This window comes from Tasmannia lanceolata, unplaced genomic scaffold (assembly GCF_043159265.1).
Source record: "Tasmannia lanceolata isolate RefF3 unplaced genomic scaffold, GAP_Taslan_0.1 ptg000008l, whole genome shotgun sequence".
NCBI lineage: Eukaryota > Viridiplantae > Streptophyta > Magnoliopsida > Canellales > Winteraceae > Tasmannia > Tasmannia lanceolata.
This window is the reverse complement of record NW_027518685.1, coordinates 55,652,778-55,671,760: the sequence shown is the minus strand read 5'-3', so window position 1 is coordinate 55,671,760 and position 18,983 is coordinate 55,652,778. Positions and strand designations below refer to the sequence as shown.

Here is an 18,983-nt window from a genome sequence, read left to right as displayed (position 1 = left end):
ATTTGATTTTAGGATAACATTATGTTTGCTTTTTAAGTAATTCTTTGGTTTCATCTGATTTTTGTGTGAATTTAAATGGGCATCAAATCGTAATAAAAATCTATGAAAGTCATGAAGTAGTCTAAGATCATGATTATATTTGTACTGTAAGAGTTTAAGTTGATTTGAAATTGATATGCTATAGGTTACTGTCTTAATCTATAATCTGATTTTAATTTTGAAAAATCAAAAATTGATATCAAATCTTAATGATAATTCATGAAATTTTTTCAGTAAGCAAAAATCCCCCATATCTTGTTACTGGAAAAGTTTCAACTGAGTTGGAGTTCGATTGCTTAGGGTTACTGTCTAATTCTAACAATCTGGTCTTAATGATATTAAATCACAATTTAACAGCAAATCAATACAAAAGTCAGTAAAAACCTCCAAAAAACCTTAACTTTTCATCATAAATTCAATCCCTAACTTTTTTGAAACAAAAACCTTAGGGTTCATAGATTGCCTTTGTAAATTGGCTATGCTGTGACAATTTAACTGCCGAGATCGCAACCGTAATCGCATATTAATTGCGATTAATCTTGCATAATTGGAGTGCGTAAATTATAGTATGATATTGGCTCCGAGGTCCACTGTCCACGAAAATCTTGAGAAATATGCCAGGCAATAAGATACTATAATTTACGTGCTAAAATTATACAAGGGTTGAGAGTACGATTCCCTTCCATGGTTGCGATTCGAGGCCAAAACTTGCGAACCATAGAGCCTTTGGTATTCCTTAGATGTTTAGGAATAGAAAATTCTCAAAAATAAAAAATCATTAAGTTTAACAAATGGAATTAACTCGATCAACGTCTTTAGAGCCGTTGGATTACGGTCTCCTATCGTAGGAACCTTTAGGGCCCCTTAGGAACACTTACGTCACGTTGTGTCCTAAGTTTTAGGGAGTCCTAGAGTTAGGAGTCCAGCCTCATCACGGGCGTTTGCTATGGTTAGCAACCGTGCCATAAATCTAGTTACACTAGTCACCTCACTTTTCTCATACGACAAGCCTAGTTACCTAGGATGTAGGTTCACCTGCATTAGTCTAAGGGGTGTTTTGCAGTTAGATAGGACCATATAACATCTTATATGAAGTCTTAGGATAATAAAATCTTCAACTTGAACTAAATAATTTCTCTTAAACTGTTAAAACAGTAAATCCAGTCTAGATCGGTGTCTTAGATGAGTTAGGCATAAGTAGCTTAGTTCAGGTGCACCGAACTACGATCGACTCTGATTCCAGTGAGGCTGGGATACGTAGGCAACTTGGATACTTGAGTGGCATACCAAGCCCGAGTCGGCTCCACACATAATTGGTGGGGTTTTGTACATTAATCCTTGAATTAAAAGTAATTAAATCACTTAGGACTTTCCATGTAATTAGAATTTTAGGAGAACTTTCACTTAGATTGAATTCAAACAAATTAAGAAAATCAAGATACACGTTTAGGAATTACACTGAAATGAGATCTTAGGATACATGTCATGTAGTTCACACATTAATATAGAGTTAAATGAGCCATTTAAAAGAAATTCAAAAGAGTTAACTTTTGGAATTGAAGACCGATTATCGGGTAGGAATGGAACATGTGGTGGTAACTCCCCATACCTTCCATTCTCGTAACCAGGTAACGAGTCTAGATTTCTGATCAATTATGGGTCCTAGATCCCTCATCTAGGTGGCGACTCTGTCACTCTCTTTTGCGTGGAATTCAAATTGCCTTAGTGATCTCAAGTTTAAGGAAAAGATGAATTAAATCACACCTTGCTAGGCTCGGCGGCTTACCTCTGCCCTTATGGGTACTGGGTTGCACGTTTGTTTGCACCCTATGGCTTGCTTGCTGCCTGCTTGGTTGGGTAATTAAATCAATAATAAAAAGCACACGCCATTCGCGTGGGTATGAGAGACCAAGAGAGAGCGTGGCGGCTCGCCCCGCAACCCTCTCGCGGGATCGGGTCCAACAGTTTGGCGACTCTGCTGAGGACCACCTAACTTAATTAAAATTTTAAAAGATAATTCATTTGAATTTGATTTAATTGGCTCATAAAAACTCTATCTTATATCTTGTATGCTTGTTAGATTAGTTTGTATGTTTTATTTTCTCATCACATCATACTCAAATTTAATCTAACAAAACCTGAAGGCATCATAGATTACGCAAACTTATTGCACACACTTACATCACTTGCATCTAAACCCTTGCATCTCACATGCACACACGTCCTATTTTAGGAACCCAGAGTGTTATCTAGCATGGTTGACTGGGATTTCATCACCTGGTGCCTCTATGCTAGAGAAGCATTCCACTCTTAGCCTAGTACCTTTATGGTGCGTAAACAGATCTCTTGTTCACGTACTGATATGCCGGACACTGGTACAGTATATTGAGCACGGATTCGCACTAAGGGAACTCTTGGCCTTACCCCTAGATTACCCCACACATGCATATAGTATATGAACACATGTGCATCACGTGTGTGAGCTTAGATTAGGATATCTAATCCAATGGTGTCTAGATTAGGCCGTAGTCAATGTTCCAATGGCTACGATCGGTTCTTAGGAACACTAACAAAGTCTTGAGTCGAGATTCTCTCTTCACTCCGCTAGATTAGGATTAGGGTTTGATGCCTTCAGGTAACACTGTTAAAATGCACGAAGATTAAAAAACTTTCCCTTTGGGATTAGGATATAAATCCCATATTTCCTAAGATCTCTTAGGATTAGCCATTCCTGATCTACCCGTTGAAAGCAATCCTTCGTAATCTCATCTTTTGATCATGTGTCTATCATTCGCCTCTGGTGGGATTCGGTTTATGTCTTCATTCCCTTTCTCAATTGGCAGGAATTGTGTTTCAATCATTTGATTGTGCAATCTTGATGATCTAATCATACTTGTACCCTTGGTCTCTTCTTCCACTAGGGGCTACCTTTTTCAAGACTATTTTGCTAAGCCCTTCAGAGTTCACTCTCATAATCCTTGAACTGAGGGCATTCCCTTATACGAATCTGCCATCATTGTCATGTCTTGGTCCTTTAGGATTCATTCTATTGTCTCAATTACTTGCTTAATGTGTAATCTTTTTTTTTTCAGTCATTGAGAATGAACACTCCTTGAATGTCAAGCTCAAATACCGTTCTTATTGTTTCCATGTCAGGATTGTTCATAACTGAAAATCCAGGAAAGCTTCTTGGGTTTGAATCTATTCGCGGTCAGTGAGGAAGCTAATTCCCCATTTTCTTTGGAAGCGTCTCTAATCCTCTCCTTCCATACTCATGGCAGACTCTATGAAAAATTCACAGCTCTCTTACATTATGGAAGCCTTGACCCAGCTCGTCCAACAGATGAAGGAATTAAAGGAAGAAAATCAATTCATCAAAGCTCAACTGACTGAGAAATTTGGTCCAACCACTATAGTTTCTAAGGAAAAAAGTCCTAGTTTCTCCATGGTTATGGGTTCGGAAGAACTAATTTTGAATCTCTCTAGACAAATGGTTGCGCTAACAGAAGAAGTTCATCAGATGAAGCAACAAGTGCAAACCTGGTATTGTCAGTCCCAAAGTTCTGAACATTTCGCTGACAAAAATATCAAGTATTATGAATACCACAGAGGCCTTGGCCACCTTACTGATAATTGCATTGCCTTAAAATTTAGGATCCAAAAGTTTATTGATGAAAGAAATTAGCCTACCCAAATCATGCAGTACTGTCGCCAGCCGATCGCAATGCTTACATAACTGAGGGTTCAAAGAAGCACAGGTCTGGTTGCAATGAAAAGAATCAGAAGTTGAAAGTACCATTTATGAGCCAGCTTTCGCCGAGCCTCCAAAGCTGTACAGTTGCAGCAGTCTTAGTCATTTTGTTATTTTAATTAAGTCCAGTCATGATGTCGAGTCCAGTTATCGAGTGCAGTCTTCTAAAAGTTTGAATAAATTCCTAGCCCAGTTGAGTCTTTTCTTACTTTTATTTTTGAGTCAAGAATGTGAATCTTGAGTCTGTTCAGGATAAGTCTTATCAAATGTAGTCATTTTCAATTCAATGAAACTTGCTTTCTCTATACATTCCAACGTGTGCTTCTGACTTTAATAAACAAAGAGAATAATACTCCCTCCTCGAATGAGAAAGAAGATGCCGACGAAACTCCTCTTGAGTTGCAGCATATGCTCAAACAAGAGGACGAGCGCCGAGCTCAGCCTCTCAAAGAGAAAATTGAAATGATAAACATTGGCACTGAAACTTTGATTCAGTGAACGCCTATTGGAAATACATTAGAGTGTGAGGAATTGATAAACCTATTTCGAGAATAAAGAGATGGTTCAGTAAGCGCTACCATTAATGCCAGGAGAAAGACCCAGATAGAAGGTTCAAGAAAAAATGAAGTGAATATCACATGTTATACAAGGGGCATGGATTCGAAACAACTTCCATATCTCCAGCCAATGGCCCCGGTCACAGGTTTCACCAGTGTCAATGTAAAGCCATCGAATTCAATATGAAAAGTGCAAGAGCAATCATCTCAGAGCGATTATCAAAATATCAAGAGTCACAGATTCAAGGATGAAATGATGTCCAAAAACCAGTATGCACTCTCAAAGTCAAATTACTTATCAATATCCAGAAGGAAGAAGAATCATTATCTCTTATCGGAAAATGCCGTCAAACTCAGTGAAAAAAATAAAATAAAATAATCAGTACCAGAGGGACTCTAGTAACCTAGATCAATTCCCAATCTGAACATCGGAAGGCCTCCTTTGGCCGAATAAATCCCAAAATCATAACCCAGTGTCAAAGAATACCAGTTTGCAAACCCTTTGAGCCTGAATGAAATTTCCTTGAAAACCCATCAAACTAGGGGCATCTGCCCCGAACTACGCTAAATATGATCCCTACATTGGGGTACGTAGGCAGCTCGGTTAAACCGAGTTCGGTCGATTCAAAAAAGAAAAGAAATTCAATCGTTCCAAAAAAAAGAGGGACAAGTTCCAAAAGAAGAAAAGTCAATCATTCCAGAAAGAAAGAAGAAAAGAAAAATCAATTAACTTTCAAACAATTTATCTTCAAACTAGAGGCATTCGCCCTGAACTACGCACGACCTGATTCCTACCCTGGGATACGTAGGCAACCTGTTCACAGGTTCGGTCGAAATCTTTGTTGAACCTTAAGCCATTCTTTGAAAAGCCCTATCCTACCTATAAAGTCCTTCCGGTGTTCAGAATTAATGATCTAGGTCCCGAAACACAAAAAGTGAAAAAGAAAAAAAAAGAACGGAGTTTAAAGATCTGCTAGACTGAAAACCTGAAATGGTGGTCTAGGCAAAATTTAAGATCATTCCCCTGCTAAGTTGAAAACCCGAAAGGGCTGCATAGGCAAAAGCTAAGGGGATAGCCTGTTGAGTTGAGAATCCGAAAGGACGATTCAGGCAAAAGTTAAGGCTAACACGGTCCGCCAAGTTAAAAATTCTGAAAATGTGACTTGGTCACAGTAAGAGAATCATTATAAGAATGCTACAACCGATATTAAGACTGAAGATCGAAAATAAGTTCAAGCGAGTTCAAGTGTCATCCTAGAAATTGGGGGCATTGAAACCAAGCAATCGAATGAGTTGTAATCAACTCCTTGAGGCTTTGTCGTTTTAAAGAAGAAGTCCAGTGTTTATCGATTGAGAAACTACTCTTTGAAAGGCTAGACTTACCAAACAAAATGTTAATTAAGTCAGGAGCATCATTCTGTATCAGTCCAGTCAATCCGTTCATGATCGTTTTAGCTCATTCTTTCAGAAACTTCCCGTTCCTCAAATAGTGTCTTCACACTATTTTTCCCTTTTGGGTAGAGTCGATCATTGTCCAGTTAGTCAAATGTTGCGACTGTCTTGGTGAAAGAGGCCCGGTGTAGCTAGCTCCCTATAATTACGCCGGAGTCATGCTAATCCTGAGGGAAGGACTTCAGGAATCAAGTGAAAATGATCCAATTTAAGCAAAAATCAATTCAGAAAGAGTTCAGAAGCATAAACATCAGTAAGCCCAGTTCCCATAAGAAGATCGTACCCTAGAAAGGCACCATAAGCTTGGAAGAGCCTTGGATGCAATGATGGTTGAGCCAGTGAGACTTTCTCTGTACTTGTCAAAAGAAGAATTCAATATCCAGTATTCCAATATTCTAGTTCCAGTATCCAGTATTCTAGTATTCCAGTATTGCAGCATCCAGTATTCCAATATTCCAGTTCCAGTTCCAGTATCCAGTATTCCAGTTCCAGTATTCAGTATTCTAGTATTCCAGTTCCAATATCCAGTATTCTAGTATTCCAGTTCCAGCATCCAGTATTCAGTTTCAATTCCAGTATTCCAGTTCCAGCATCCAGTATTCAGTTTCAATTCCAGTATTCCAGTTCCAGCATCCAGTATCCAGTTTCAATTCCAGTATTCCAGTATTTCACTATGCCAGTTCTAGTCTCCAGTTCCAGTATCCACTATTCCAGTATCACAGTTCTAGTGTCTAGTATCCCTATCACCAGTATTCCAGTGTTCCATTTTCCAGTACTCGTATTCCTGTTCCCAGTACACCAAGTTCCAGTGTCCGAAAATCCAGTGTTTCATTACTCTAATTCTAGTATCCAGTATGTCTTCGTTCTAGATTCCCGGTTCCAGATAGGGGTGGCAACGGGGCGGGTCGGGGCCGGATGTTGGGGTCCCCTTCCCCTTCCCCTCTGCGGGGAATTTTCCCCCTCCCCTTCCCCTTCCCCTCTGCGGGGATGGTGGGGAATCCCCCTCCCCTCCCCGCGGGGAATATCTAATCCCCTTCCCCTTCCCCTTCCCCTCCCCGCATCCTTCGGGGACAAAATCCCCGCCCCGCCCCCTCTTTGGAACCCAATCAAACCAGCAAACAGAGCTTCTTTCTTCTACGTCCATTACAGACAATATTGTGATGAATGCTATGATTCTATTCATGTGATCAACAAACAGATGGACAAAATCAGAAATGCATGGATGAGACAACAAACATAAATAACAACAGGACCTCATCTTTCAGCAATTTTCTGCATAAATTATGGAATGATAAATAGGAAATGAGCACCAGGATTACCTTCATTAACAGACAGCCAATGTGCAAAAAGTAACTATTTCAGTAGTCACAATGAACTTTAAAAGTCCATAAGTGGGCGCTCACATACGCAAAATAATGTTCATTAGTTCATTCTGTATAGCATGTTAACCCCCAGATGAGCATGAGAAATGAGAATGGAGAAGAGAACAAAATCAACAAATGACTTATTTCTTTAACTGCAATTCAGTCTAGTGCTGACATGAAACAAATTTCTAGTAGCTAAATTTTTCTTGTTGAAAATTAAAACCTGCAATCCAACCCTAAAATTTTGTTGGCACTACGATTTTTTGATAATTGCATACACTCAGCGTCTCAGGCTCTCAGCTTGTCTTTATTATTTCAACATCTGTGAAAATGTTATTATAGTTCCCAAAATGCTCTCAGAAGCTAATTAAAAGGAAAAGACAAGCAAAGTTTATGTTTGGGGGAATCTTGTAGCCGATCCACAGAGTTTCTAGTAGTTTTCCTTAAAAAAAACACTTAAAAATTTACAAAAAATGGCATTGATTAGCGGGGCGGGTCGGGGTGGGGCGGGGCGGGGCGGGGCGGGGACAACTCCATCCCCTTCCCCTTCCCCTCCCCGCACCGGGGAATTTTTATAATCCCCTTCCCCTTCCCCTTCCCCTTTCAAATCGGGGAATCCCCTCCCCAAAGGGGGCGGGGCGGGGCGGGGCGGATCCCCGCTTTTTCGGGTGAAATTGCCAGCCCTAGTTCCAGATGTTTAGATCAAGATTCCAGTTTCCAGTTTTCAGTCCTAACATCCAGTGATCAAATTCCAATCCCAATTGAATCAATCAAAATGTCAATCCAATCTAATCCCCAGTTCACCAATTATCAATTTTTGACTCTCCAGTTTTTTAGTAATCAAGTTCAACAATTCCCAGTGAACTAGCTCTTTAACTTCTCAGTTCTTTAATTCTCCAGTTATCCGACTATTGAGTCCCTTAATCATCCAGTTCTCCAATTTTTAGCTCTGCAAATATCCAGTCCCTAAATTTTCTATTTCTCCAGTTTCTCAATTCTTCAGTTCATCAAATCTTCAATTCTCCAGTTTCAAGTTATCCAGTCTTCCAATTCTCCAGTCCACCCATTGTTTGATTATTCGGTTTCTCAGTTCTCCGGTTCTCAAGTCCTTAAGCCTCTAATTCTCAGGTAATCGAGTCCTCCAGTTTTTAAATTGTCATTTCCAGTCTCATTTTCAATTGTTAAATCCGATCTTAAATCCATTAGCCCCCGTCTCACTCGCGAATAGGCTAATTCTCTGATTTCTCTGAGCCCGTTCAGGGAACTGTGCCTCCTTCCGTCGTTGCCCGTTTGAAAACGGCGCCACGTCTAGGTTGCATAATATTTTACACCCAGATTGAATCTAATTCTTTATTATTCTGAACCACCAAGTTACGATGTTTAGAGTAAATGATCTTGATTATGTTCTAGGACTTCATCTAGGGTCTTGCATTAGGTTAGGTTGCATTGTCTAGTGAATCCCTTATTGATTAAAGCTACGCAAAACGGTTCTGTCACTTTTTGCTTTGGTATTCGATGACTACGTCGCCTCTACCAAAGAGGGGCATCTGTAGACACCCCCATTTTGCTACGCTTTAAAAAGCAAACGATTCGGTAGTATCATCGAGTTTTGAATCCGTATTCAGCATTAGATTAGGCATCCATGCATTTTAGGGTAGATTTCATTTCATTATGGGAGTTTTGAAGTTGATTCGCGATCCTGAAAGTCTCTAGGGGGTTCCTTTGACCTCTAGAAGATGAAAGTTCAAGTTTCCAAGCAAATGAACAAACCTGCTATTTTTAGAATTTTCAGGGTTTCCCTCATTTTTGCCTATATTGCACTGCAGGGGTATTTTGGTCATTCCCAATGTGTCTCGTTTGACCCCCGAGTTATATTTGAGAAATCTTGAGTGATTTTACAAATTTTGAAAAAGCTGCTATTTTTAGAAACTCATGGGGCTTCCACATTTTCATCATCTTAAGGATATTTCAATCATTTCTCATATGTCCAAAACCATCTCGAGGGGGCTGATGGATTAGGAGTAATTTCGTAAAATTTGGGAAACCTGCTAAATTTAGATCTCTCAAGATTTTCTCTTAGTGTTGCACTTCGGGGGTATTTTAGACATTTCCAAACATATCATATTTGGTCCCTAAGTTGTATCTAAGAAATCTTGAGTCCGTTCATAAATTTTCAAAAATCTGCTATTTTTAGAATTTCTCAGGGTTTTCCCTAGTCTCGCCAAATTCTAGCACCTCGGGGTAATTTGGTCTTTTCCTGTGTAATTCTTTTGATCCCCGAAATATGTCTGAGAGATTATGAATGATTTCCTGAATTTTGAAAAACCTGCTAAATTTAGAATTTCTCAGGAGTTTCGCTTAATTTGGAAATTCTAAGTGTTGAGGGCATTTTGGGTATTTTCAGGGGATACCAAATGATCCTGTTTAATATTGCTCACCGAAAGGACCCAATTTTAAAAGTTTCTATTTTTGAAGTTTGACCACAAAGACTTTCCATTTTAATTTTTTCCTTTAGGGGTGAATCAATCTGAGGGTATTTTGGTCGCATTTGGATGTCTAACAGTCAAATAGGGGCATTTTGGTCCGAAAAGTTATTTTCTAAAAAGGATGGTAAGATCATGTGTGAGGGATGCACCATAAATGTCAAATGGGTTGGGTCTATATATAGAATGTTGAATTTAGAAAGATTTTATTAATTTTTTACGGAAAAACACGGAACCCGTGTGAAATGGCCCATTGGGCTAAAGCCCGCAAAGATGGAGCTCATGTGGGTTTACCCATATGGGTCAACCACCATGGTGGGCGGCCCACATGGTTGACCCACATGAGTTGAGCACCCAACCTTGATGATGTCACAATGGTGACATCATATTTGTTAAAAGAAAAATAAAAAGAATAAAAAATGAAAAGAAGGAAAGAAGGAAAAGATGAATGATTGCTTAAAAATGTTTTCTTCCAAAGAAGCAATGTGGAATGAGAATAGTATGTCTTGATTGACAAGAAATTAAGATTGGAATCAAATCTAATTTGGAAACAAGAAAGAAAGAAAGCAAGAGGGGAAAATTGGAAACAAGCCAAAAAGGGAGCTCTCACATTGGAAATTACTATTTCTCTCTTAACCCTAGCCTTTTTTGTATAAAAATCAAAGCAAACAATCCTAGAAAATATGGAAAAAAATTCAAATTCGTCATTTTTCTCTCTCTTTCCAAGAAAAAAAAAAAACCTCTTCTCTCTTTAAGTGTGATCTCTCTCTCAAGTGTTCTTCACAAAAGGAATTCTTGAATTCCTTCTTCTTCTCCAAGGCATCACACAATCAAGGATTATTGGAGTGTTCTTTGGATCTTTTTTAGCGTATAAAAGGGTTGGACAAAGGGTATATCTTGGATCACCAACCCTAGAGACAAGGATCACGATCAACGGTAAGGATTCATCATCTTTGTGAAGTAGAAAAAGCATGCTAGGGTTTTGATTTCGATGGATCAAATCAACGAGTTTTTGTTTGAAATTCCAGTATGTTATAATATAGATTATGAGTTTTCAAAATCCAAAATTTGATAAAAAATTAATTTTCCTCCATTTAAAAATGGTTTTCTTTTGTTTTTATTCAATATGGATTTAAATTAGATTATCAAAGCAAGTGTTTGAAAACATGGTTCTTTTTAAAAACTGATATTTTCTGGGTTTTATATAAAACACAAAACTACTGGAAAATTAATTTCCAACCGCGGTTCGGCCGTTTTATTTTTCATTCTATTTTTCAAATAATAACCCCGAAAAAGGATTTTTTCTTGATGAATGGAGCCAAAAGTATATCAAATTATGTCCAAATTTAGTTAAAGTTTGTTTCCAGTAGTTTTACAAGGTTTTTAGATCTTCCAAAAATTTTCATATTTTTTCGAGTTTATTTAATCGGATTATTAATTATTTTAAATTTCGGCTATTTTTAATAAATACCAAATCGTTTTAAAAATTAATGAAACTTTCCAGAATTAAAGCCTAATAATAAATGGAAGTTTCCAATGAAAAATATTTTAAAACAAACATGGTTTTTAATGTTTTCTAATCGCTTCCCCGTTTTATGTGCCATAATTCTTTTTCTTATTAAATTAATATATTTTCAAAATGTTTTCTTTAAAAACCAGTAACTTTGGTTACTGGAATGTTAGAGAAATATTTTCAATTAATTTTGCAAAGATTTGATAAGGTTTTACAATTTATTTTAATAAACGGGTTTTAACGCCTAGGAAACAAATTGATCTCTTATATTTAAAAACCAATTTTATGGAGGAGATTTAATTTTTAAGTTTTGAAATTTTGATAGAAAATTTATAATCTATTATATATCTACTGAAAGTTTTTATTTGATTTTAGGATAACATTATGTTTGCTTTTTAAGTAATTCTTTGGTTTCATCTGATTTTTGTGTGAATTTAAATGGGCATCAAATCGTAATAAAAATCTATGAAAGTCATGCAGTAGTCTAAGATCATGATTATATTTGTACTGTAAGAGTTTAAGTTGATTTGAAATTGATATGCTATAGGTTACTGTCTTAATCTATAATCTGATTTTAATTTTGAAAAATCAAAAATTGATATCAAATCTTAATGATAATTCATGAAATTTTTTCAGTAAGCAAAAATCCCCCATATCTTGTTACTGGAAAAGTTTCAACTCAGTTGGAGTTCGAGTGCTTAGGGTTACTGTCTAATTCTAACAATCTGGTCTTAATGATATTAAATCACAATTTAACAGCAAATCAATACAAAAGTCAGTAAAAACCTCCAAAAAACCTTAACTTTTCATCATAAATTCAATCCCTAACTTTTTTGAAACAAAAACCTTAGGGTTCATAGATTGCCTTTGTAAATTGGCTATGCTGTGACAATTTAACTGCCGAGATCGCAACCGTAATCGCATATTAATTGCGATTAATCTTGCATAATTGGAGTGCGTAAATTATAGTATGATATTGGCTCCGAGGTCCACTGTCCACGGAAATCTTGAGAAATATGCCAGGCAATAAGATACTATAATTTACGTGCTAAAATTATACAAGGGTTGAGAGCACGATTCCCTTCCATGGTTGCGATTCGAGGCCGAAACTTGTGAACCATAGAGCCTTTGGTATTCCTTAGATGTTTAGGAATCGAAAATTCTCAAAACTAAAAAATCATTAAGTTCAACAAATCGAATTTACTCGATCCGCATCTTTGGAGCCGTTGGATTACGGTCTCCTATCGTAGGAACCTTTAGGGCCCCTTAAGAACACTTACGTCACGTTGTGTCCTAAGTTTTAGGGAGTCCTAGAGTTAGGAGTCCAGCCTCATAATGGGCGTTTGCTATGGATAGCAACCGTACCATAGATCTAGTTACACTAGTCACCTCACTTTTCTCATAGGACAAGCCTAGTTACCTAAGATGTAGGTTCACCTGCATTAGTCTAAGGGGTGTATTGCACTTAGATAGGACCATATAGCATCTTAGATGAAGTCTTAGGATAATAAAATCTTCAACTTGAACTAAATAATTTCTCTTAAACTGTTAAAACAGTAAATCCAGTCTAGATCGGTGTCCTAGATGAGTTAGGCATAAGTAGCTTAGTTCAGGTGCACCGAACTACGATCGACTCTGATTCCAGTGAGGCTGGGATACGTAGGCAACTTGGATACTTTAGTGGCATAGCAAGCCCGAGTCGGCTCCAAACATAAGTGGTGGGGTTTTGTACATTAATCCTTGAATTAAAAGTAATTAAATCACTAGGGACTTTCCATGAAATTAGAATTTTAGGAGAACTTTCACTTAGATTGAATTCAAACAAATTAAGAAAATCAAGATACACATTTAGGAATTACACTGAAATTAGATCTTAGGATGCACGTCATGTAGTTCGCACATTAATATAGAGTTAAATGAGCCATTTAAAAGAAATTCAAAAGAGTTAACTTTTGGAATTGAAGACCGATTATCGGGCAGGAATGGTGCATGTGGTGGTAACTCTCCATACATTCCATTCTTGTAACCAGGTAACGAGTCTAGATTTCTGATCAATTATGGGTCCTGGATCCCTCATCTAGGGGGCGACTCTGTCACTCTCTTTTGCGTGGAATTCAAATTGCCTTAGTGATCCCAAGTTCACGGAAAAGATGAATTAAATCACACATTGCTAGGCTCGGCGGCTTACCCCTACCCTTATGGGTACTGAGTTGCACGTTTGTTTGCACCTTATGGCTTGGTTGGGTAGTTAAAATCAATAATAAAAAGCACACGCCATTCGCGTGGGTACGAGAGACTAAGAGAGAGCGTGGCGGCTGGCGCCGCAACCCTCTCGCGAGATCGGGTCCCACACAATCTCAGTTCGGGTGAGCTCCCCTACCTTGGTTGGTTGTGAGATTTCCGCTTGCCTCAGGACAAGGTCTCCAACCCGGTAAAGCCTCTCCTTCTCCTTGGTATCATGGTATCTGGCTACCCTCTGGTGATACGTCGCCATTCTGATTCCCGCCCACTCTCTTGCCTCTTCCAGTAGATCGAGGTTAGTCCTTAATCCCTCTGGATTGTGTTTTTCATTGAAGTATTCATTTCTAAGGGCGGGAGTGCCGATTTCCAACGGTATCACCGCCTCTGTTCCGAAGGTCAGGTTGAAGGGAGTCTCTCCTGTTGCAGTTCTGGTTGTTGTGCGATACGCCCACAGAACATGATATAACTCGTTAGCCCATCGCCTCTCATGGTCATCCAATCGCTTTCTTATCCCTTGTAACAAGATACGATTGGCGACTTCAGTCTGCCCGTTAGTTTGGGGATGGGCTACCGACGTGAACCGCTGCTCTATCTCGAGGTCCGCCCAGAACTTTCTGAAATTGGCATTGTCAAACTATCTTTCGTTATCGGTGATGAGGATCTTGGGGATGCCAAATCGACAGACCATTGCTTTCCAGAAGAAGTTCGTGATGTTTTTTTCAGTGATTTTGGCCAAAGGCTCAGCCTCGACCCACGAACTTCCTCTGCCCGCTAGCTGGAGGGAATGGTCCCAAGATGTCTGTTCCCCATACTGCAAAAGGAATTGGACTTAGGATCGGGACTAGGGATGTCGCGGGGAGATGGACCACTGAAGCGAACTTCTGACATTTCTCACACTTCTTCACAAGTTAGGATGCATCCTCCTGAGAGTAGGCCAGTGGTATCCTCTTCGGAGCACTTTATGTACTAGGGCTTTCCCGCCCAGATTTCTCCGCATATGCCCTCGTGGACTTCTCGAAGTGAGCGGGCTGCGTCGATGGGTCCAAGGCACTTCAGATAGAGCCATGAGGATGATCTTTTATACAGCTTGCCCCTGTGCATAGAGAATCGAGCAGATCGTTGGACGATCTTACGAGACTCTTTCCTATCCTTGGGCAATGTCCCGTGCCTTAAGTATTTGATAATATCGTCCATCCATGAGGGTTCTTGATCGATCTGCAGAACTATTTCCTCCTTGACGTCGATGCTCGCCTTCCTTAGTACTTCTATGTGAACTACCCTAGGTTTGTGTATCCCGACGAAGCTAGTCGTGAGAGGGCATCAGCTTTTGCATTTTCTGTTTGGGGTACTTTAATGATTTTGAATCTTTTGAATATCCTGATGAGGGTCTTTACCTTTCCTAGGTATTTTGACATCCTCGATTCTTTTGCTTCGTACTCTCCGGTGACTTGGTTGACGACCAGCTGTGAATCACTATGGGCTCGAAGGTTATCTGCACCGACTTCTTGCGCCATCCGCATTCCCGCAATAAGGGCCTCGTACTCGGCTTCGTTGATAGAGGCCTTAAAGCAGAAATGAAGTGCATAATCCACTGAGAGTCCGTCTGGGCCAGTGAGTATTAATCCAGCCCCAGACCCCTGTTCATTGGAGGAGCCGTCAACGAAGAGGTTCCACTCAGGATCTCCGAGCTGTTCCACTAGACCACCCATTTCTGTTGTGAGGTCGCTGTGATCTATGAGGCTCGTCTCTCGCTCCAAGTTTGATCCTTGGGAGGTAGGTGCTTCATCATTTGCTGATGGCTCCTCAAGCACCATCTTCTGTCTTTCAGAGGGCTCTCTTGGTATGATGCACTCAGCTAAGAAATTTGCCAGTACCTGAGCTTTGATGGCGGGACGTGGCTTGTGCTGGATGTCAAATTCACTGAGTTCTATAGAACATTTTACCAATCTTCCAAAACTGTCTGGTTTGTGCAGTATTTGTCTCAACTGTTGGTCTGTTAAGACATCAATGGTGTGCGACTGGAAGTAAGGCCTCAGCTTACGAGCCGCCAACACCAAGGCGTAAGCTATCTTCTCGACTTTCTGGTATCTGAGCTCTACATCGTGTAATATCTGGCTAACGTAATAGACAGGCCTTTGCTGTCCGCCATCTTTTCTTGCCAAGACAGTGGCCAAGGTATTTGCTGTGACGGCCGGGTAAAGAATGAGGTTCTCTCAGGGTTCTGGCTTGCTCAGTAGAGGCGGTGAAGTGAGATATGCCTTCAGCTCATCGAAGGTTGCATAGCATTCTTCAGTCCATGGGGAATTCTTGACCCCCTTCAGAGCTTTGAAGAAGGGGAGACATTTCTCCGCAGACTTAGAAATAAACCTCCCAAGAGCGGTGATCCGTCAAGTGAGCCTTTGAATTTCTCTAATAGTGGCTGGAGGGCTCATATCTAGCACGGCTCATATCTTCTCCGGGTTTGCCTTGATGCCTCTTTGGCTAACCATGAACCCTAAAAACTTTCCTGCTTTCACTCCAAAAGCGCACTTTGTTGGGTTCAGCTTCATGATGTTCTGTCTAAGGACTTGAAATGCTTCTTCGAGATCGATGACGTGTTGATCGGCCTGGAGGCTTTTGACTAGCATGTCGTCTACATATACCTCCATGTTGCGTCCGATTTGTTTTCTGAATAGCTGATTCACTAGCCTCTGGTATGTCGCCCTAGCATTCTTCAGACCAAAGGGCATGACTCTGTAGAAGTACAAGGCTTGGTTCGTGGGGACATCTTCTTCGCACATTCGGATTTGATTGTAGTCTGAAAAAGCATCCATGAAGCTGAGTAGTTCGTGACCCGACGTGGCATCAATGAGCTGGTCTATCTTTGGGAGGGGGTAGCTGTCTTTAGGGCATGCTTTGTTCAGATCAGTAAAGTCGATGCAGATCCTCCATTTCCGATTTGACTTTTTGACCATAACAACGTTGGCCAGCCAGTCCGGGTAGTGTATCTCTTTGATGAACTCAGCTTGGAGCAGTTTCTCAACCTCCTCTCTGATAGCTTTCTGTCTCTCTGGTGCGAAACTTCTCCTTTTTTGCTTCACTAGTTTGCAGGTGGGATCGATAGTAAGTCTGTGGATGCTTATCTTGGGGTCAATTTAAGGCATATCTGCAGGTGACCAGTGGAACACATCGGAGTTCTGTCTCAAGAATCTGATTAAGCTTTTCTTGAGGTCGTCTGGAAGTGAGGATCCGATTCTAACGACTTTCTCCCCGTCTCCGCTTTCAAAGACCGGAATATTCTCCAAGTTTTCCACTGACTCATTCCTCATTACTTGGGCCTCGTCCCTTAGGTCAAATATTTCGATCGGGAGTGATTCTGCCACAGGCTTTCCCTTTAGGAGTGTTGCATAGCACTCCCGGGACTCTGTCTGGTTTCCTCTAACTTCGCCGATCCCTTCCGGGGTGATGAACTTCATCTTCTAATGATAGGCCGAGGTGTTGGCTTTTAGTAGATTTTGTCCAAGCCTTCTTAAGATGGCGTTGTAAGCGGACTGGGCCTTAACTACCAAGAACTCTATCATCGCAAAGCTGTGGTGAGGGGCGCTGCCGATCCAAACAGGGAGTTCCACTGAACCCTCGACAGGTATGATGTTTCCAGAAAAATCGTACAAATGGGAGTCGAAAGGTTTCAGACGATTTTCTGGAATGCCCATTTGTTTGAGCGCATGATAGTATAAGATATCAGCCGACCTTCCGTTATCCACCAATACTTTCTTCACAAGGAGGTCAGATATGATCATATCTATGACCATTGCATCGTTGTGGGGCATTAGAACTCCTTCGAGATCCGCGTCTGAGAAGGATATGGTCCGGTCTGTTTTCGGCCTCTTGCTGGGGATGTGGGCCGAGCTGACTTGTCTTGCGTATGCTTTTTGTCCTGATGATGAGGTTCTGCCCGCCGTTAGGCCACCCACAATCGTGTCGATGACCCTAGCAGACTGAGGGGGACGGCCCTCTCTAGTGGGACTCCTTGCTTTTGAACATTCGAATGCACTGGACTTGAGTGATCCGGGTTCTTGAGAGATGATTCTCTTTCCGCTGGCCGATTTTTCTTCTCCAAGAAATTTCCGAGGTGTCCCCTCTTTATCAAGTTCTCGATCTCTTCTTTAAGATGGCGGCACTCGTCAATATCGTGCCCGTAGTCTCTGTGATAACGGCAGTATCTCGATTTATCTGTCTTGCTCCCCTAGGTTAGTAACTTATTAGGCCATTTCAGGTGTCGCTCGTCTCTGATGGCCATAAGTATTTGACTCCTCAGCATATTAAGGGGGGTGTACCTGTCCTCCCTTCTCCTGGAGCTCCCATCCCTTTTTTGGTTCCGGTCCTCTCTCCGATTCTTCTGACCTCGGGCCGACATACCCCTCTCTTCCTCCCGAACTTTGCGCTTAATCTCATTGTTTGCTTCAGGAATGAGATTAAGCGCAGTCAGTGTCTCCTCGGCCGTTATATATTTCTTAGCCCGAGTTATTACACCGGCAAGGGAGTTGGGAGCTTTCTTCGCGATGGACATCCTGAAATCCACAGACCTCACCCTCGAAAGGAGGGCGTTCATGGCCGCGGACGGATCCAAATTCAGGATTTGGAGTGCTTCTCTGTTGAACCTGGCGATGAAGTCTTTCAGTGACTCGCCTTTGCTTTGCTTGACGGTCATTAGAGACGCAGTTGTCTTCCTGGTTCTCCTACTGCTGAGAAAGTTCCTAACCAGCTGATCTTCAAACTCTTTGAAAGATCCTATTGAGATCGGCTGGAGGCTCGAATACCAATCTCGGGCTGCTCCGACTAGTGTCGCCGGGTAAGCTCTGCAGAGATCCTTAAAGAATCGAGGATGTCAAAATACCTTTAAACGATTTGGTCTTATACGACCTCATTTGGCCGACTACAACTTAGGCTTTTTAGAAACCTTTAAACGTTGCAAAATATGGAGCCCGACTTTTTCGGACGAGCTCTTTATTTTATCATCCTTCAACCGTAGCTCTTTGACGATCTCCTTTGGCTGGACTACAACTTAGGTTTCTCAGAAACCCAAAAACGTTGCAAGATATGGAGCCCGACTGATTTTTCGGACTAGCTCTTTATTTTATCATCCTTCAACTGCAGCTCTTTGACGATCTCCTTTGGCCAGACTACAACTTAGGTTTTCAGAAACCCAAAAACGTTACAAAATATGGAGCCCGACTGATTTTTCGGACGAGCTCTTTATTTTATCGTCCTTCAATCGCAGCTCTTTGACAATCTCTTTTGGTGGTTGAACTTGTCGTTTCCCTTCAATAGCTTGTTCGTTTGAGATTATGACAACCGATGGTGAGCCTCAAAACTGATTATTGGACTCAAAATTAGACGTTATTTGAGTCTAATAATCAGTTTGGAGACCCACCGTTTTCATAATTTCAAACGAACAATGCCTAAATTGTAAAAGGGCAAAAAATTCTTGTGAAAAAATTTCCGTCAAAAATGTTTTCTTGCAATCCAAAGGGGCTGGATCCATTTCTCAATGTCACTCTTCAGCTTTCTCTTTCATCGTTTTCCATTTTTCGCTCATGGGGA

The 18,983-nt window shown here is 40.6% G+C and overlaps 1 protein-coding gene across 1 annotated transcript; it reads right to left on the bottom strand.

The window, feature by feature from the left end:
- Positions 1-13,455: 13,455 nt before the first annotated feature.
- Positions 13,456-16,354, bottom strand: LOC143883065 (uncharacterized). Its single transcript, XM_077386431.1, has 3 exons — positions 15,887-16,354; positions 14,679-15,538; positions 13,456-14,014 (listed from the first exon to the last, which is right to left on the bottom strand). Exons 1-3 carry the CDS (start codon positions 16,352-16,354, stop codon positions 13,456-13,458), a joined length of 1,887 nt encoding a protein of 628 aa, XP_077242546.1.
- Positions 16,355-18,983: the final 2,629 nt, after the last annotated feature.